This window comes from Palaemon carinicauda, chromosome 2 (assembly GCF_036898095.1).
Source record: "Palaemon carinicauda isolate YSFRI2023 chromosome 2, ASM3689809v2, whole genome shotgun sequence".
NCBI classification, from domain to species: Eukaryota; Metazoa; Arthropoda; class Malacostraca; order Decapoda; family Palaemonidae; genus Palaemon; species Palaemon carinicauda.
The window spans coordinates 177,338,611-177,358,356 of record NC_090726.1 but is presented as its reverse complement, the minus strand read 5'-3'; the positions used below and the strand labels follow the sequence as shown (position 1 = coordinate 177,358,356).

The following is a 19,746-nucleotide window of genomic DNA, read 5'->3' as shown; positions in this document are numbered from 1 at the left end:
GAAGAAATCATTGACAGAAAAGTGGAGAGAGAGAGAGAGAGAGAGAGAGAGAGAGAGAGAGAGAGAGAGAGAGAGAGAGAGAGAGAGAGAGAGAGAGAGAGAGAGAGAGAGAGAGAGTTCCGAATGTTTTATATGAAGAGCTGGAAGGAAAACTTAGATAACTAACACCCAATAGAAAATTTAAAAATAATTTCTATAACCTTTTCCGTTATTGTCTCGTCTCCTTATTTTAAATAATCTTTTGGTCATTAAAATTAGAGTAATATATAATTTTAGTATCGAATTTTAATGTAAATTTACACAAAAAAAGAAAGTTGTTGCCTAGGATAAAGTACTTTTATTGAAGAGTAGTATAAATCTGAATATGGTATTTAATTTAGATATGAATTTAGGTATAATAAGAAATAGTTGTCATGAGTTTGAAAAAAAAACAACAATTAATAATGAGTAAAAGAGATAAATATATTCATGAAAATAATAATAATAATAATGAAAATAATGATAATAAAAATAATAATAATAATAATAATGATAATAATAATAATAATAATAATTTTACTATTAATAATATTAATGATATTGATAACATAAATATTACTAATATTAGTATTATTAATAATACTAATAATATTATTAGAATAATAATAATAATAGAATTAATAATATTAATAAAATTATTATTAATAATAAATTATCAATAGTAATAAAAGTAATAATATTATCAAATATATATATTAATAAAAATAGCATATTAATAATAATAATAATAATAATAATAATAATAATAATAATAATAATAATAATAATAATAACAATAAAATTGATATTCTCAATAAAATTATTATTATGATTATAATTAATAATATTAATAATATTAATAAAAAAAATAATATTAAAAAGATTAATAATATTGATAAAAGCAATAAAATTACTAATATTATTAATAATATTAATAATAATAATAATAGTAATAATAATAATAATTATAATAAAATTAATAAAACTAATAAAATTAAAAATACTATTATATAAATAAAATCAATAACATAAATAAAATTATTAATATAAATAAAATTAATAACATCAATAATAATAATAATATTAATATTAATAACATTAATAATATTAATAATAATATTTTTATTATCAATATTAATAATATTGAAAATATTAATAGAATTAATAAAACTATAATATCAATTATAATGATTAAATTAATAAACTTAATATAGAATATTAATATTGATAAAACTAATGATATTAATAAAAACAAAATAATAAAATTCAAAATATTATTGGAATTAATAATACTAATAAAATTAATAATACCAATGATATTAATAAAATTGATAATATTAACAAAATGAATAATATTAATGAAGTTAATAGAAATAATAAAACTAGTATAATTAGAGAGAATTAATATTACTAATAATATTATTAATATTGATAAAATTAATAATATTGATAATATTAATAAGTTAATAATATTGATGATATTATTTAAATCAGTATAACCAATAATATTAATATTAATAATATTAGTAAAATTAATAAAATTACTATTATTAATAAAATCAGTAATATTATCAATAATAATAAAGTTTATAATCTTAATAATACAAATAAAATAAATAATATCAATAAAGTTACTAAAATGATAATATTAATAATATTGATAAAATTACTGATATTAATGAAATAAAAAAAAAGAATATTAATAATATTAATAACAATAAAATTGAAGAAATTAATAATAACAATAATATTATGAAAATTAATAATATTAATAAATTAATAATATTAAAAAATAATAAAATCAATAACATCAATATTATTATAAGATTAATAAATTAATAAAATTGATATTAAAAACAGTATTTTTATTCATAATATTAATATTATTAATAATAATAATATTAATGAAATTATTAACAGTATTATTATTAATAATAATTATTATTAAATTTAAAAAATTATATCAAAATCAATCATATTAATAAAATTAATAACAGTAATAACATCTATAATATTAATAATATAATAATAAAATTAATAATAATAAAAGTAATTTAATCTACAATATTAATAACACTAATAAATCTATTAAATATAATAATAATAATAATAATAATAATAATATTAATTATAATAATAATAATAATAATAATAATATAAATAATATTGATAACACTAATGATATTAATATTATTAATAAAATCAATGATAATTATAGAATTATTAAAATTAATATAATTATTAATATTAATAATATTAGTGGTATTATTAATAATAATTGAATTGATATGATTAATATTAAAAATATTAATAGACTTTAGACTTTTAGACTTTATTTATTCTTACATATAAACTACATATAAGAAGCTAATAAAAGAACTAAGTCCTGCTATGGCAAACATATTGGACAGAGCAAATATTTTAGAATACAATAAATAATACATTACCAATAAAATTATTTTAAAATTCAATAAATATTATGTACAATAAGCCAGTAAACTCTGTTTAATGTAAATTAAAAATAAACCTTACTTCAATAATAGTTTTTCAATAAAAGAAAAGGTTTGCTTAAAGAAATAAAGAATCTGAAATATAAAACGTAAAGTAATAAAGAATCTGGAATATAAAACATCACTATCGTAAGTACAATAACCTAGTTAAAGTTTTTATACATAGCGATTAATGCAAACTCATTTACTAAAAATATAAGAAAATAGTATATAAAAATTATATCAAAGGAAACCAAATACTGAGAAACTACTATATGTTTATATTTCCTCTTCAAAGTTACAACAGCCTGAGACTTTACAAGATCATGAGGTAGTTCGTTTAACAGTGTGCACGTCTGAAACAAAGCAGACTGCTTCTCCACCTCAACCCTAACTGCCGGGAGATTGATCCTCACTCCCCGAGTACCGTACGAGTTTGAAGGCAACAGTGGGGCATAATATTCGCTGAAAATGTCGGACTTTCTATAAAAAAACATCGTGAATAAACTTCAAAGGGAAATATTTGTATACATCATCAAATTTCATTAAATTTAACCTTTTGTACACGTCACTAGTTCTGATCAAAGGTACATTATTCTCGTCGTGCTTAACCTTTAGAATGTTCCTTAGTATTTTATTGAGAGAGCTTTTAATGTTATGGAGGTTTATCTCAGGAACACCACCCCAAATGATACCATTTTGTATTGTCATAGGGTACACCAAGGAGTAATACATGGTCATAAGAGCCGACTGAAGCACAAGTGAGGAAAGTGGATAAAAAAAACACCTTGAATTTTGCTTAATTTCCTAAAAATTTCAGCTGATTGCAGAGTAAAACTTAACTTATTATCAATAACGATGCCCAAGTACCTGACACTGGAGACCCACTCAAGCTTAGTTCCGTTAAAATACATGTCTGGCAAGCTTTCAACATGCCTTGGTGTGAACAACATTAATTTAGTTTTTTCAACGTTAGGAATTAGTCTATTATTTTGGAGCCAATTCGTGAGTTCAGAAATCAATATATTTAATTTGCTAATGCACAATTCAAGTGATTTTTCTCTGATTTAAAAAAAACTGCATCATCTGTAAATAGAACCTTCTTTGCAATCCTTATATCTACTATGTCGTTAATAAAAACATTGAATAGTAGGGGTCCTAAAACCGAGCCCTGTGGTACCCCAAAATTTATAGGTCCAGTATCAGACACATGGCCATCAATAAAAACATACTGCATTCGGTTACTCAAATATGACAAGAGGAAGGAGTTGACAATACCTCTAAATCCTCTTATTGATAACTTATGGAGAAGGACATTCCTATCCACAGTATCGAAAGCCTTCTTTAGATCCAAAAAAAGTGCTATCGTATACGACTTCTGGTTAAACAAGGGTAAAATATCACTTACAACCTTAAAAATGGCAGTAGTAGTGCTACATGCTTTTCTAAAACCGAACTGAAGGTTAGAAAGTACATTAAAACGATCAATGAATTTGACCATCCTCGAATGAGTTAGGAGTTCAAACATTTTATTTATAGTAGTTAGAGTTGTAATGGGTCTATAATTATTCATTTTGGTTATATCACCTGACTTAAACACTCGGATAACCCGACCAACCTTAAGGAGATAAGGGTATAAGCCTTGCGCAATGCTCAGATTATACAAGTGCGCAATGATAGGTCCAACAGTATCACAAACTAATAGTAGTAAACTGGGCTTAATATCATTTAGACTGTTCCCCTTATCCGGCATTGATTGCAATACTGAACAGACCGCGCCCTCATCTGTTGGAGCGAAGAAGAATGTGTGGTCAATTCGACAAATATTATCAAAACATGTAAGATTTATATCATGAGGAAGATTCCCAGTAAGACGTGAAACAATATTCATGAAAAAATGATTAAAAGAATCTGCTATTTGTGGTCACTCAATAATTGTCCCATCCTCTGTCATCACCGCCCGTAAAGATTCTTTTACACCACGTCCAAGCAGGGTATTGATGTTGGACCAGGTCTTCCTGATATCCCCTCTACAAGTCTCAAACTTAATCATACAATACCTCATCTTGATTTTATTTGTAACCCAAGTCAGTAATTTTTTTTATATATTAAACTGTCGCTTATGAACCAACCCAAGTTTCATGAGACTGAACAGCTTGTTCTTTTTCCATATACACCTCTTTAGTTCAGGTGTTACCCACGGAGAACTAACTAGACTCCGGTTTACCCCCTTTCTTTTTATTGGGAAAGCAGAATCATAACACTCAATTAATATATGGAAAAATTCATTGAAAGCAACATTAGAATTACGTGCTTAAAATACCTGTCGGAAACATGAATTTGACACTCTGTCAACAAACATCTGGATAGTGTTTACATTAATTAGTCTAGAATGTATAGTCTTTACAATGGTTTTACAATTATTTTCAAACATATAATATATTGGGAAAGGATCTGTCAAAGAAAACAGCACAACACCAGATGAATGATTAGTCCCTCTTTTAAAGTTAGTCCAAATGTGATCAATCAAAGAAAATGGTGTAATTTGGTTAGACTCATTAAACTTAGCAGGTAGTGTAATGACAGGAAAATATCCATGACCCAGCATACTATTCATGAACACATCAATGTAGGTAAATTTTAGTGGATTGAAAAGATTCAAATTAAAATCACCAGTTACCATAATTTTATCATGGACGGGGAATTTACTGATCACTTGACTGAAAAACATTTCATTAAAAAGTACAGCATTAGCACCAGTGGAGCAATAAACACAACAAATAAGAGACCGAAAATTAGCACCTATTAGATAAAATGTGATGACCTCCATAATATTATTGACAAATGTAAAATTCTTTATAACTTCTATGTTTAACTATTCATCATAAAAAACTTTAATTCCTCCACCAAAGTTATCCTTATATATATTGGCCTGCTTATATCCGCCTATATCAAATGCACAGTCAGAGCTCTCGGATAACCACGTCTCTACCAACACCAAGACTGTGAATTTAAAAACAAAGTTACACAGAAGTGCCACAAAACTTGCAAAGTTCTTTCTACAACTCCTCACGTTAAAGGTGAGCATTGAGAAAATGCCACTTGAATGAACAGAATTTGCTTTAAAGTTGGTTGGGCTGTCGTACGAACAGTGGATATATGGGATATCACCTTCTTCACCCAAATTAAGTTGAGAGGGAGCGGGGTCCAATACAAACTCATCCATTACAAAGACCAGTCCCGAACATGCATTATTCAGTGCTTCAGAGCCTATTTTCAAGATCAGTGATTTCCAGAGGGTGTCGAACAGTGTTATAGCCTTCATCACCGCAAAGTTTGTAAAAGATATTGCCATCTCTCGTATATGCAGCTGTAATCTTACCGGAATACTTGTTCTTCAGCGAACGCAAAGCAAAAAACATTCTGTTACGACGAGGAGTAAGAAATTCGGCCAAATAAATATTAGCAGGTTTTAACCGACAAGCTGATGAGATCAATTTACGTTTACATTGTTCCGATGAGCAATTGATTTTGACCATCTTTTTTTGTTTCCCAAATATGGTCACTCCAACAACATCACTCCCAGTAGCAACTTCCGGCAAGGCTTGACATAATTTTGATACTACAACATTCTTCAAATTATCAGGATGATTTTCAGTAACGTCAGTTATTATCTCCCTGAACACAATAATACGTTAGAAACAGATTTCTGCTCGATAGCATCAACACGGATTTCAAGTTCACTATCTTTATTTTCATTACTTACGACATTTCCCCGATGGGCAACAGCAGCAGAATGGGAAACTTTAAGAACAGGGCCGTCGGTCTTCAGAGTACTAATCCTATTTGCCAAATCCTAATATCATTAATGAAATTTATAAAATAAAAAATTGGAATAAAATAAGTAATATTAATAATATCAATAAAATTAATATTAATAAAATTGATAAAATTAGCAATACTAATAATATTAATGAAATAGTGAAATTAATAATATCAATAATATAAATTAATCTATCAAAATAATTAATGTTAAAAAAATAATAATATTGATAAAATTAATAATATTACTAATATCAATATAATAATAATAATAATAATAATAATAATAATAATAATAATAATAATTATTATTATAATTATAATTATAATTATAATTATAATTATAATAATAATAATAATAATAATAATAATGATAATAATAATATTCTTACATTGATTTTATTACTAAATCTTTGAAAATTAATAATCTTAATAATGTTGATAAAATTTTCATTATTAATAATATTGATAATATTAATGAAATTAATAATATTAATAATATTAGTAATATAATAAAATATTTATTATTATTATTAATATTAATAATATGATTCATATTGAAAATGTTGATAATATTGATAAAATTAATGATATTTATAAAATTAATAATAATACTGATAAATTAATAGTATTTATAAAATTAATATTATTAATAGTATTATTTCAATTAATAATATTAACAAAATTGATTATATCAATACATTTAAAGAAATAAATAATATCAATATCACTAATAAATTGATAAAATTGATAGATTCAATAAGATTATTTGAAATGTTAAAATTAATAACACTATTAAAATGAATAAAATTAATAAAATTATTATTATCAATAATATTATTAATTATACAAAAATTTATAATATTATAAATAAAAATAATATTAATAATGTTAATAAAATTAATAATATTAATTAAATTAGTAATAATTGTAAATTTAATAAAATTAATAAAATTACTAACATCAATGAAATTAATAACTTTAAATAAATTATCAACAATAATAGAAATATCAATAATAATGAAATTAATAAAATTATTAATATTAATAATAAAACCAAATACATTAATAATATTAAAAATAATAGTGAAATTAATTTTAGCATAATTAATTATTTAGTAATAATAATAATATAAATATTATTAAAATTAATAATAATAATAATATTGATAAGATAATAGGATAAAAAATGTTAATAATACTAATAAGATTAATAAGATTAATAAAATAATGAAATATGAAATATTAATATCAATCATATTAATAGGACATATAATAATAATAATAATAATAATAATAATAATAATAATGATAATAATAATAATAATAATAATAATAATAATGATGATAAAATTGATAAAATTAATAGAATTCATTAAAGATATTAATAATATCAATAATATCGAAAATCTTATTGTTATTAATATTATTATTAATATTATTAATAATAATAAAATTGATACTGTTGATAACATGAAAAATATTAAAGAAATTGATAATATTATTAATATTAATAGAATTAATAATATTTTTAAAATTAATATAATTAAAAAAATAATAAAATTAATATTATTAACATAATAATATCGATAATATTATTAAAATTATTGAAATTAATAATATTAATAATATTAATAGTAATAATATTGATATTATTAATAATATCAATAATATCAAGAAAATTAATAATATCATTATAATTAATAAAATTTAATAATATTAATATTGATAATATTAATGATAATGAAATTAACAAAAGGAATAAAATGAATAAAATTTATAATATTAATAATTATAATGTTATCATTATTAATAATATTGAAAAAATAATAATAACATTGCTAACAATATTAAAAATAATAATAATAATAATAATAATAATAATAATAATAATAATAATAATAATAATAATAATAATAATAATAATAATAATAATTAAGTTAATTAATAAAATTTATAATATGAATCAACTTAATGATAGTAATAAAATTAAGAATATTAACAAAGATAAGAAAATAAATAATATAAATAAAATTCTAAATATTAATAATATCAATAATATTCATAATCTTAATAAAATCAATAATATAAAAAAATGATAACGATGAACCTAATAATAATAGTAATAAAAATAGCAATATTGTTGAAATAATAATGGTAATAATGATAATATTCATAATAATATCAATGAAATTAATAATATTATTCATATTAATGATGCTAGTAATGTAGATAATAAAAATACTAATGAAATTAATACAGTTAATAATATCGATGATAATAAAAAATAAATAATATTAATACTATTAAAATTAGTAAAAATAATAAATTTAATAACTAATAAAATTAATGAAATTATTAAAATCCATAATTATAATAATCATAAAATAAATAATATTAATTAGATTAATGATATTAACATAATGATAGAAATAATAATATTGATAAAATAATAATAATAATAATAATAATAATAATAATAATAATAATAATAATAATGATAATAATAATAATAATAATGATAATAATAATAATAATAACTAATAATAACAATAACAATAATAATATTAATAAAACTATTCAAAATAAGATAATGATATTGATAATATTGATATTTTTGATGATATTAATAAAGCTAATACCTTTAATACTATTAATAATATGTATAAAACTATGATATTAGTAAAATTAATAATAATAATAATAATAATAATAATAATAATAATAATAATAATAATAATAATAATAATAATAATATAATGATATTGATAAAGTTAATAAAATCCTTATATTAATAAAATTAGAAATATTAATGAAAATAATGATAATCAATAAATTATATTGATAATATTAAGAATATCAATAAAATTACCAATATCATTAAAATGAAACGAAATTAATAAAATGATTAAATTTGATAATAATAATAATAATAATTATAATATCATTAAAATTAATAAAATTAATGATATTAATTAAATTAATGATAATAATAAAATTATTAAGATTAATATTATGAATATAATGAATTATATTAATAATATTATTGAAATTAATAATATGAAACAATTGATAAAATCAATAATATTAATAATATCAATGAATCTGATAAAGTTATTAATAATAATAATACTAATATTATCATTGAATTTAAAAGAATTAATAATATCATTAAAATTAATATTATTATTAAAATCAATATTATTATTAATATTCATAAAATTAATTAGATTAATAATATTAACATAATGATAGAAATAATAATATTAATAAAATAATGATATTAATAATATTAACAATTACAATAAGAATATTAATAAAACTATTCATAATAAGATTAATGATTTTGGTAATATTGATATTTTTAATGATATTAATAATGTTAACAACTTTATTACTATTAATAATATTTATAAAACTAATAATTTTAATAAATTCAATAATAATAATAATAATAATAATAATAATAATAATAATAATAATAATAATAATAATAATAATATCTTGGTAGGAGACCCTCCTTCAAACAGGTGGAGTTAAATACTATGGCTGCATCGGCAGAATTCAATTTCTTGTCTAATTTCTCTATTCTTCGGACAATTCTTTTTTCAGGATTGCTACATTCAGCTAGCAAGTTGGCGAAGCTCATCAGGGTGAAAGATACAAATCAGGTTAAGGCTGGATGTAATTAATACAAGTACAAGTAATACTCGAAAATTACAACAGGTAAAGTCATGAGTGGGTTGCGACGCGTTTCGGAACAGCTTGCTCCGTCTTCAGGCGAGAAGTGAGGCTCTGGCTAGATCTGGGTCCTTATATGTCCCGGCTCTGGTTCGTAGAGAGGGGCCTCGAATTTTGATTGGTCGAGCGGAGGTTGTAAGTTTGGGTGGCAGATGTACGACGAGCTCGGCTCGGCCTCCCAGGCTGAGAGGTAGGATGGAATCCTGGATCCTGATTGGTCAGGACGTGCGCCGAGCCAGCCAAAAAGTCAGGCAGGCTCCTCTCTCACTCAGTGGACTGGGCTGAGAGAGGTATCCGAGCTCCCTGATTGGCTGAGGTGCGTGCCGAGACGGGCTCAAAGTCAGTCAGCCCATTCCTACGCTCAGCAGGCTGAAATTCTGGGCCATGTTCGCCGCCAAAATCAGCATTCGGCCAGACAATTTCTCCATTCGTAGGGGTGACAAGATCGGGGTTGTCATCATTCTGGGGGTCTTGTTCTTGGTTCCTAGCGTTTGTACGTCGACAGGATGGTAGGAGGAACATTTCTCGAGTCGTATTCAACGCTGGTTTCTCGTTCTGGATTAACAAAGCTTCCAAAATTCGTAAGCGCCTGCTGTCCGTGGCGCTGACGATAATTTTGGTATTGGCGACAATGTCTGCCCGGCTAATTTGGGAGTTATGTCGCTGTAGAGCATGATTTATGATAGCACCTTGCTGAACGTGGCACGAGATCCTCTTCGAAAGTTTCATGGTAGTCATACCTATGTATTTGCCGGGGCATCCTCGGACTGGGCATTGGTAAGAGTAGACTACATTTGTCTTCTTCAGAGGGTCGTTATCAGGGGGCGCTGGATTGTTCCTCATGATCAAGTTGCGGGTTTTTTCAGTCTGATAATAGATGATGAGTTTCACTTGCGTGGTCTCATCAGTGGGTGAAACGTTGTTATTGATGATGTCTTTAATGGCCTTCTCATCCCGCTGATATTCGGCGTGCATGAGGCCTTTGTAGTAAAGTTTGATGTCTCTAGATCCCTTGGTGGAGGTATCGGACCTATCTGTAGTTCTGTCGGACCCCTGGCCGGCGCTGTCGGACCCTTCCACCAAAGGGGACCCATACCACTTGTCTATAACTGTCCTCACTTCACGGTGGACTTGCTTGTTGCTGTAGCCATTGTTGATGAGGACCTGTGCGACCCTTTCCAGCTCCTTGTGGGTGTCAGTCCATGTCGACTGGTGAGACAAGGCCCTGCGTACAAAGGCCTTGATGGTGGAGCCCCTGTAGTGGGCAGGACATTCACTTTCGCCATTTAGTCACTTTGCCGAGATTTGTGGGCTTGGTGTAGACAGTGGTCTGGAATCCCTCGTTGGTGGAAGAAATCAAGACGTACAGGAACGGGAGGCTGTTGTCAACGTTGTTCTCAAGTTTGAAGTGGAGGATGCTGTTGTCCTCAAAGGTCCTCCTTAGATTCTCGATGGCTTCGGTGGAAGTAGCTTTGATGTAAGTGTCGTCAATATAACGGAAGTAAACGAGGGGGCACTCGAGTTGGGAGAATACCCTCTCCTCTACTATTCCCATGTAGAAGTTAGCAAAGAGTACACCCAAGGGCGAGCCCATCGCCACGCCATCCTTTTGTAAGTACAAGTGCCCATGATGAGTAGTAAAGGGGGCCCTTTTAGTGCAAATGGCAATAAGGGTCCGAAGGGCTTGCCCTGGGATATTTAATTCAGGAGTCGTCTCGTCCCTGTAGACTCTATCGGCGATAAGGTCGTTGGTTTCGTCGACAGGGACATTAGTGAACAAAGATTCGACGTCCATCGATGCTATGACCCCTTCGCCGCGGACGTCCTTGATCCTCTCTAGGAATTCGGCTGAGGAGGCCACACAGTGGAGGTCAGGGACATATGGCGTCAAAATCGTGTTCAGTTTCTTGGCCAGCTGGTATGTAGCCACTTAGATGCTTCCGGTGTCAAAAGTCTGGACACCATAAATCCTTCTGCACACGTCCGGAGATCTGTGGGGTCTGCAGCAGCAGACAGCACCCCACCGCCTACTGTATTGCCAGGCACAAAGCAGGGCATAAAACCATCGCCCGCTGCCCTAACTGTGGAGGATCCCATCATGCTTGGCATGATAGATACCCCCATAGACTTCAAAGAATAGCAGACCGCCAAGGAGCTGACCGCCACTACAACCTCCATCCACGTCAACAGCGTCGAACGCAGCCACCTCCAACTAAACAAAACCCTACACCTTCCAACTACACCTCCCAACAAAATCCTAACCCTTCCAGACATGCCATTCCTGAACCTTCCTCTCCACCAACTCCCCCTTCAGCACCTGAACCTCAACGACCACCAAAACCTCCTTCCAAAGAAAAAAGATCCCCAACCCATACTCCCCGCACTCCCTCACCTTTAAAACTTACCTCTCCAAGCAATTCTCCTAACGTCACCCAGCCAAAACAACCAGAACCCAACCCATCCTCCTCTGCACCTACCTCTCACACACCTAACATTTCCCACTCCCTAAAGGAATTTCCTAACCTACCTTCCACCTCCACAAGCAAATCTAGCACCTCACGCCCCTCCAAACAACCTTTCAACAGAGACATCAGTGAGTACGTCCTCTCTGCATGTCCCATGGGTGCTCTGCTGGTATCCATTAGCAACATCCTCCGAAACTTTTTGCGATCCCGCAAAATCAAATTCACACAGGAGTCATTGGATGACTTCGTGTTCGACAACGCCGCCCAGGAACTAGAAGCTCATTTCCCTTCATAGTTCCCAATGCAAATGGACCTCATACAACCACTTGCAACAACCACAATACGCAGGTAAAAGTGCTCCAATGGAATATTTGTGGACTTCGAAACAAGTTTGCATTTCTTCAATCTCAAACTTCAGTGCAAAACCCTGACATTATCATACTGCAAGAAACTCTGCTTAATGAGAACATACCATTCTCGTTTTCAGGATACAAAGTATACACAATGTATCAATCACCAACGACAAGAGGACTGACTACCCTCATTAAAAGCAGTATCCCCTCCAAACTACTACCAAGCATAGACTGTGGGACCGAGGCAGAGACGCTAAGTATCCAGATCTCTCTCCTAACCACAATGCTAACAGTTCACAACATATATAAATCCCCAGCAAAAAATATCGATGCCGAGGCACTCTTTGCAGAAGCCTCCAACGAAGACTCAATTATTGCAGGTGACTTTAATGCTCATCATCAGTTCCTGAACTCCATATCAGAAACAACTCAAACTGGCTGACACTTGCATGCCCTACTGCAAGAATATCCTGATGTAGCACTGCTCAACAATGTTACAGAAGCCACCCATCTAAAAGGAGGTCGTCTAGATCTTACCTACTTATCCAGTGCCATACAAAGAGGAGCTAAATGGCAGCTACATCCTGTACTAACCAGCGATCACTTTGCCATAGAAGTAACACTCGAATTGCAGAAATACCTACCTCCTCCTCCACCCCCAAAAAGGTGGAACCCGGAGTTTGCTGACTGGGAAAAATTCAAAACAGCCATGACAGAGTGGGCTTTGGAATATATCAAACACCCGCATAATGATATCTCCACCCTATCTACCGACTTCAGCAAACAACTAGAGGTAGCAGCCAGTGTATCCATGCCACAAAAAAAGTACTCTGAGAAGAATCATGCTCATGCCTGGTACTACAACAGCTGCATTAAAGAAATGAATGCTATAATAAACAAGACCAGGAAACTTCTCAGGAGACACAGAACAGATGAACTACATAATCTACTTGTAGAAATCATCAAGCATTCTGTACAAGTATCACTGGAAGTAAAACTAGACAAATGGTACTCATGGTGCAACGAGGTCAACTTCAGCACATCCCTAGCCAAAATATAGGGCTGGTTTAACCAAGTCTCTGGAAAATATAATACTCCTAGAGTTACACACCCAGACCCATCAGCTGAAGCCAAGAGGATTGCTAACAACTTTGCGGACAGAGCAAAAAGCATCAATCTACCTCTGCCAACCATCAACAGGCAGAGAACTCTGCTCCCTATCAGGAACAACATCATAGAAGCCGCCTGCAACATGGTAGATGACACTGATCACCCCAATACCATGGAAGAACTAAATACGGCCCTATCAAAAGGCAGGAAGGACACTGCCCCTGGGTCGATCTTATCACATATAGCATGCTGAGGAACATGGGAAACCATGCCAAATTAGTCTACCTGCATCTAATAAATAGGACACATACGGAAAGACTACGTCCAACCACATGGAACCAGCAGGACACTAAACCTATTCCAAAACCTAAGGAGCCAAATACCTACAGACCTATAGCTTTGATAAGCTGCATAGAGAAAGTAGCTGAGAGAATGGTACTGAACAGACTGCAGTGGAGAATAGGCCAACTACATCATCGCCTATATGCCTACAGAAATGGCATAGGCACTCAAGAATCCATCACAGATGTCCTCTCAACAATCAACGACAAAAAAGCTTATGTTATATTCCTTGATCTCGAGAAAGCCTTTGAGCTAGCTAGCTCACCAGCTATACTCTTTACACTTGTTGAAAAAAAGAGTGAAAGGACACCTACTGGCCTGGACTCGAAACTATACACAAAATCGAGAGGCCAGAGTCACTTTCAAAGGAAAAACCACTGAGTTCATCCCCCTAGAAAACAGAACACAACAAGGAGGCATACTCAGCCCCTACTTGTTCAATCTACTGATGGAGAACTTAGCCACTCTAAAACTCCCAAAAGGAGTGGAGATATTCATATATGCAGATGACATATGCATAGTATGCCCAAACAAAGCTCATGCCAGAAATATCATTCAAAAAGCTCTGGACATGATCCAAGCCAAATGCAATGATCTTGGTCTGAAAATCAATACCAACAAAATCAAAGCAATGGCTATAAAACGCTCGCAAAACCCTCAAAACTTCAAACTGAGAGGTGAGGACAACAAATGGGTGAGTCAATTCATGTACCTCGGGGTAATCATTAGCAAAACCCTGTCAGCAGCTAATGAAGTAACCTACCTCAGAGAGAAGACAAAAATCCGTCTATCAGCCATGAAACGAATGACCTCCCTTAGACAAGGAGTATCTAATAACCTCCTAAGGCTGTTTTACCTACAAGCAATTCGATCCCACATTGATTATGCAGCACCCACACTTACTGCATTGACCGACACTCAAAAAGCATCATTAGAAGTAGTCCAAAACAATGCCATGAGACTCATCAGTGGCTCTCCAATGTGGACAAGACTCTGCCTACTCAGAGCAGAAACTAACCTAATCTCCCTGTCAGCCAGAATTGACATAAGGAATAGCAGCATTATATTCAAGTCAATCATCGCAGACAGAAAAAGCCCACTCAATGACAAAATGAAAAGGCTTCTACCTCTTGCTGAAGAACTAGATCCACCCAGCTCCCATGCAAAGAAACTACTGGATACACTCAGAAGAATGCAGATGCAAAACGAGGCTCACAAAATCAAGGGACAACAAATGTATGAGGGCTACATCCCTCCTGCTCCCTGGGCATGTGATCCCATCAAATACAACTTCACTATCCTACCAGCAGCAAGCAAGGCTCTTTGAACGCAAGAGCAACTCAATGCAGCTGCAATAAATGCAATCAGGAACACTCCTGCGCCTCATACTTACTACACAGATGGATCAGTTGGCCGTGCAATCCCTGCAGCCGCGGCTACAGTTATCTCTACATCAGGATATAAAGCAAATTGGAGACTTTCCAACCATGCCTCCTCATTGCAAACTGAACTAGTGGCCATTGCAAATGCCTAAGAACACTCTGCCAATCAACAAAACGGGAACACAACGATCCATACAGACTCCAGAGGAGCCACCATGGCCCTCAGCAACAAGGAACCTACAGAGAATGTTCACCTTATCACTGCAATTAAATTCTTAGCCCTGCTCCACCAAAGAAACAACAGGCAAGTCACCCTGAACTAGATACTAAGTCATACAGGAATCTCTGGCAACGATGAGGCCGACCACCTAGCTAAATAGGCTTTAATGTGCCAAACTATCAGCATCAATCTGCAACAGTCATTAAAAACCATTCAAAATAAAATGGCTACCTACTGCAACATTCAAAAGACTAGTGAAGTTAGAAGAGCCTTTCTTGATGGCTCAAGATCTGCTAAGTGGTACATTGAAGCTACAAACATACTACCACACCCAATTGCAAGACAAACACCTCGCCAGGACGCAGTAATTATTTGCAGACTGCGACTGGGATATCTATGCAACTGGCTGATCATCTTAGATAACGGCCAAGACCCTGCAGCACAGCACAGACCAATCAGACCACGCAAGTACTGTAATCAGGGCACAGGAGAACCTTTACAGCACTATCTACAGCAATGTCAGGAAACAAGCATACTTCGGCAGGATCTTAATCCCAATACTCCTGCAACAGTAACAGAAATTGTCAAGCACATTATTGACAATCACAATACCCTCTCAGCATTTCTCCGCAGCTACCCTCCACCAAGATAACGTTGCAACAACGCCAACCAGCAATCTAAGTGGCAATTGAAGAGAAACCTTCTTATTCCCCCTGCAATCTCTATGTTGGGAGCGGAATGATTGTTGGCGGCTGGGGGCAACAACTCGTACTCCTTATAAGGAGACAGTTTTGTCTTCCATCCTGTATTCTGCTTGGAGATGGGGTCGGAGTCATCGGCGCCCTTTTTGACTTCCAGCATGTCTTTCTCTCATCTCAGCCAATCTTCCTTGCTGGAATCAGAACGGGTGCTGGAGGCTGAGGGCAATAACTCATACTCCTTATAAGGAGATAGTTTTGCCTACCCATCCTTTCTTCAACGTTGAAGATGGGAACGGAGCCGTCGGTGGTTTTTCTGGTATCCAGCATCTTTTTCACCTTCAATATTTCTTATCCCAGTTCAGGTATTCCTCCCAACCACCTTTAAAAGTTTCAATAAATCAGACCATGAGTAACCTTTATTTTTACAATTTTTTTTTTTTTCAATATTCACAGGTACAGAAATTTTTCATTTCATCCTATCTCTACTACTAAAACTGCTACAATTCCCTCCTTTCTGCTCTCTCCAACTCTGCTGAAACCTCAAACTATCCCTCTATCTCACACTTGAGTTTAAACCACTATGAAGTTTTTCACTTCACCTATATCAATTTCTCTGACTACAAACTTTCAACTCCTTCCCGATCTCTACTACTTATCGGGACTTGCTACTAAAACTCTTTCTATCTAACTCAGACTGGAGCCAGTGGGCTCATAGGACGATATTCCACAGTCAATCACTCATTTCTCAAACATCCCATCACCACCCAAAACCTATCCAAATATCCTAAAATAAATGTTGCAGAATATCCCCCACCCAACTACCTATCCCAATATATCCTATCCTAAACACCTACGGGCTGCAAGATTGCAAAAGCCCGTGTCTGGCCAAAAGGGCCAGGCAATATCTATAAACAACAAACTAGCCAGAGCCTCACTTCTCGCCTGAAGACGGAGCAAGCTGTTCCGAAACGCGTCGCAACCCACTCCTGACTTTACCTGTTGTAATTTTCGAGTATTACTTGCACTTGTATTAATTACATCCAGCCTTAACCTGATTTGTATCTTTCACCCTGATGAGCTTCGCCAACTTGCTAGCTGAATGTAGCAATCCTGAAAAAAGAATTGTCCGAAGAATAGAGAAATTAGACAAGAAATTGAATTCTGCCGATGCAGCCATAATAATAATAATAATAATAATAATAATAATAATAATAATAATAATAATAATAATAATAATAATAATAATAATAATAATAATAATAATAAAAAAAGTTAAAAATATTATTAATATAATGATATCAATAAAGTTATCAAAATTATTATATTAATAAAATTAGAAATATTAATGAAAATAATAATAATCAATAAATTAATAAAATTGATAATATTAAGAATATTAATAAATTTAACAATATCATTAAAATGAAACGAAATTAATATAATTATTAAATTTGATAATATTAATAATAATCATAATATTATTAAAATCAATAAAATTAATGATATTAATGAATTTAATGATATTAATAAAATTATTAAGATTAATATTATGAATATAATTAATTTTATTAATATTATCAAAATTGATAATATGAAAAAATTTATAAAATTAATAATATTAATAATATCCATGAAACTGATAAAATTATTAATACTAATAATGCTAATATTATCATTGAATTTAATAGAATTAATAATATCATTAAAATCAATATTATTAATAAATTCAATAATATTATTAATATTCAAAAAATCAATAATATTAATAATAATAATAAAATTTATAATATTAATATAATTAATAAAAATGATAGTACTAATAAAATTAATATTAATAATAATAATAATAATAATAATAATAATAATAATAATGATGATGATGATGATGATGATGATGATGATGATGATGATGATACATTTAATAAATTCAATATTGTGGATAATATTGATAAAATAATATAAACAATGAAATTCAGAAAATTACTGATACTAATAATAATAATATCATTATTATTATTATTATTATTATTATTATTATTATTATCATTATTATTATTATTATTAATATTTATAAAATTATAAATAATAATAATAATACTAATAATGATAATAATAATAATAATAATAATAATAATAATAATAATAATAATAATAATAATAATAATAAAATTAGGAAAATTAATATTAATAAAATTAATAAAGTTCTTGACACTAATAAGATCAATAATATTGATAACATTGATAAAACTATTCAAATTAATATAATCAATTAAACTAATTAAATAATAATATTAATAATATTAAAAAAAATAATGATATTAATTCTATCATTAATAATAATAAAATTAGAAATATTAATAAAATTATATAATAATAATGAAATTAATAATATTAATAATATTGATATAATTAATAATATTAATGATATTATTAATACTATTATTACTAAAAGTATTATAATAATTAATATTAATCATATTACTAATATTAATAATAGTGATAATATTGAAATGATTATATTACTAATATCAATAATATTAATAAAATTTATATTATTAATAATATTAGTAAAATTATTAATATCAATAAAACTAATAGTATTAATAACATCAATAGAATTAACAATAATAATAATATAAGTAATATTGATATTATTATTAAACTTAATAATAGTAATAATAGTACCAATATTAATAAAATTATTATTATTAATAAAATTGATATTAATAAAATTAATAAAACTAGTAATATTAATAATATTAATATTATTACTAAAATCAATAAAATTAATAATATTTATAATATTACTGGAATCAATATAATTAATAATAATTATAAAATGAAAAATTTATAAAATTAATAATATTGGTAATATAAATAAAATTAATAATATTACCCAATTAATAATATCAATAATATTTATGATATATATAAAACTAATAAAGTCAATAATAATAATAATAATAATAATAATAATAATAATAATAATGATAACAATAACAGTAATAATAATAATAATAATAATAATAATAATAATAATAATAATAATAATAATGATAATAATAATAATAATGATAATAATAATAATAATAATAATAATAAT

General features: G+C 29.3%; 1 protein-coding gene across 1 annotated transcript; it reads left to right on the top strand.

Moving 5' to 3' along the window:
* The first annotated feature begins 11,521 nt into the window (after window positions 1-11,521).
* LOC137621426 (uncharacterized) lies at window positions 11,522-12,830 on the top strand. Its single transcript, XM_068351724.1, has 2 exons — window positions 11,522-11,547; window positions 12,341-12,830. Exons 1-2 carry the CDS (start codon window positions 11,522-11,524, stop codon window positions 12,828-12,830), a joined length of 516 nt encoding a protein of 171 aa, XP_068207825.1.
* Window positions 12,831-19,746: the final 6,916 nt, after the last annotated feature.

Excerpts from the sequence above, each read along its gene's own strand:
- LOC137621426 (XM_068351724.1), top strand. The coding sequence starts at position 11,522 with ATGGCTTCGGTGGAAGTAGCTTTGAT. Across the intron at positions 11,548-12,340 it reads TCGGTGGAAGTAGCTTTGAT|ACATGCCATTCCTGAACCTT; the intron begins GTAAGTGTCGTC and ends TAACCCTTCCAG.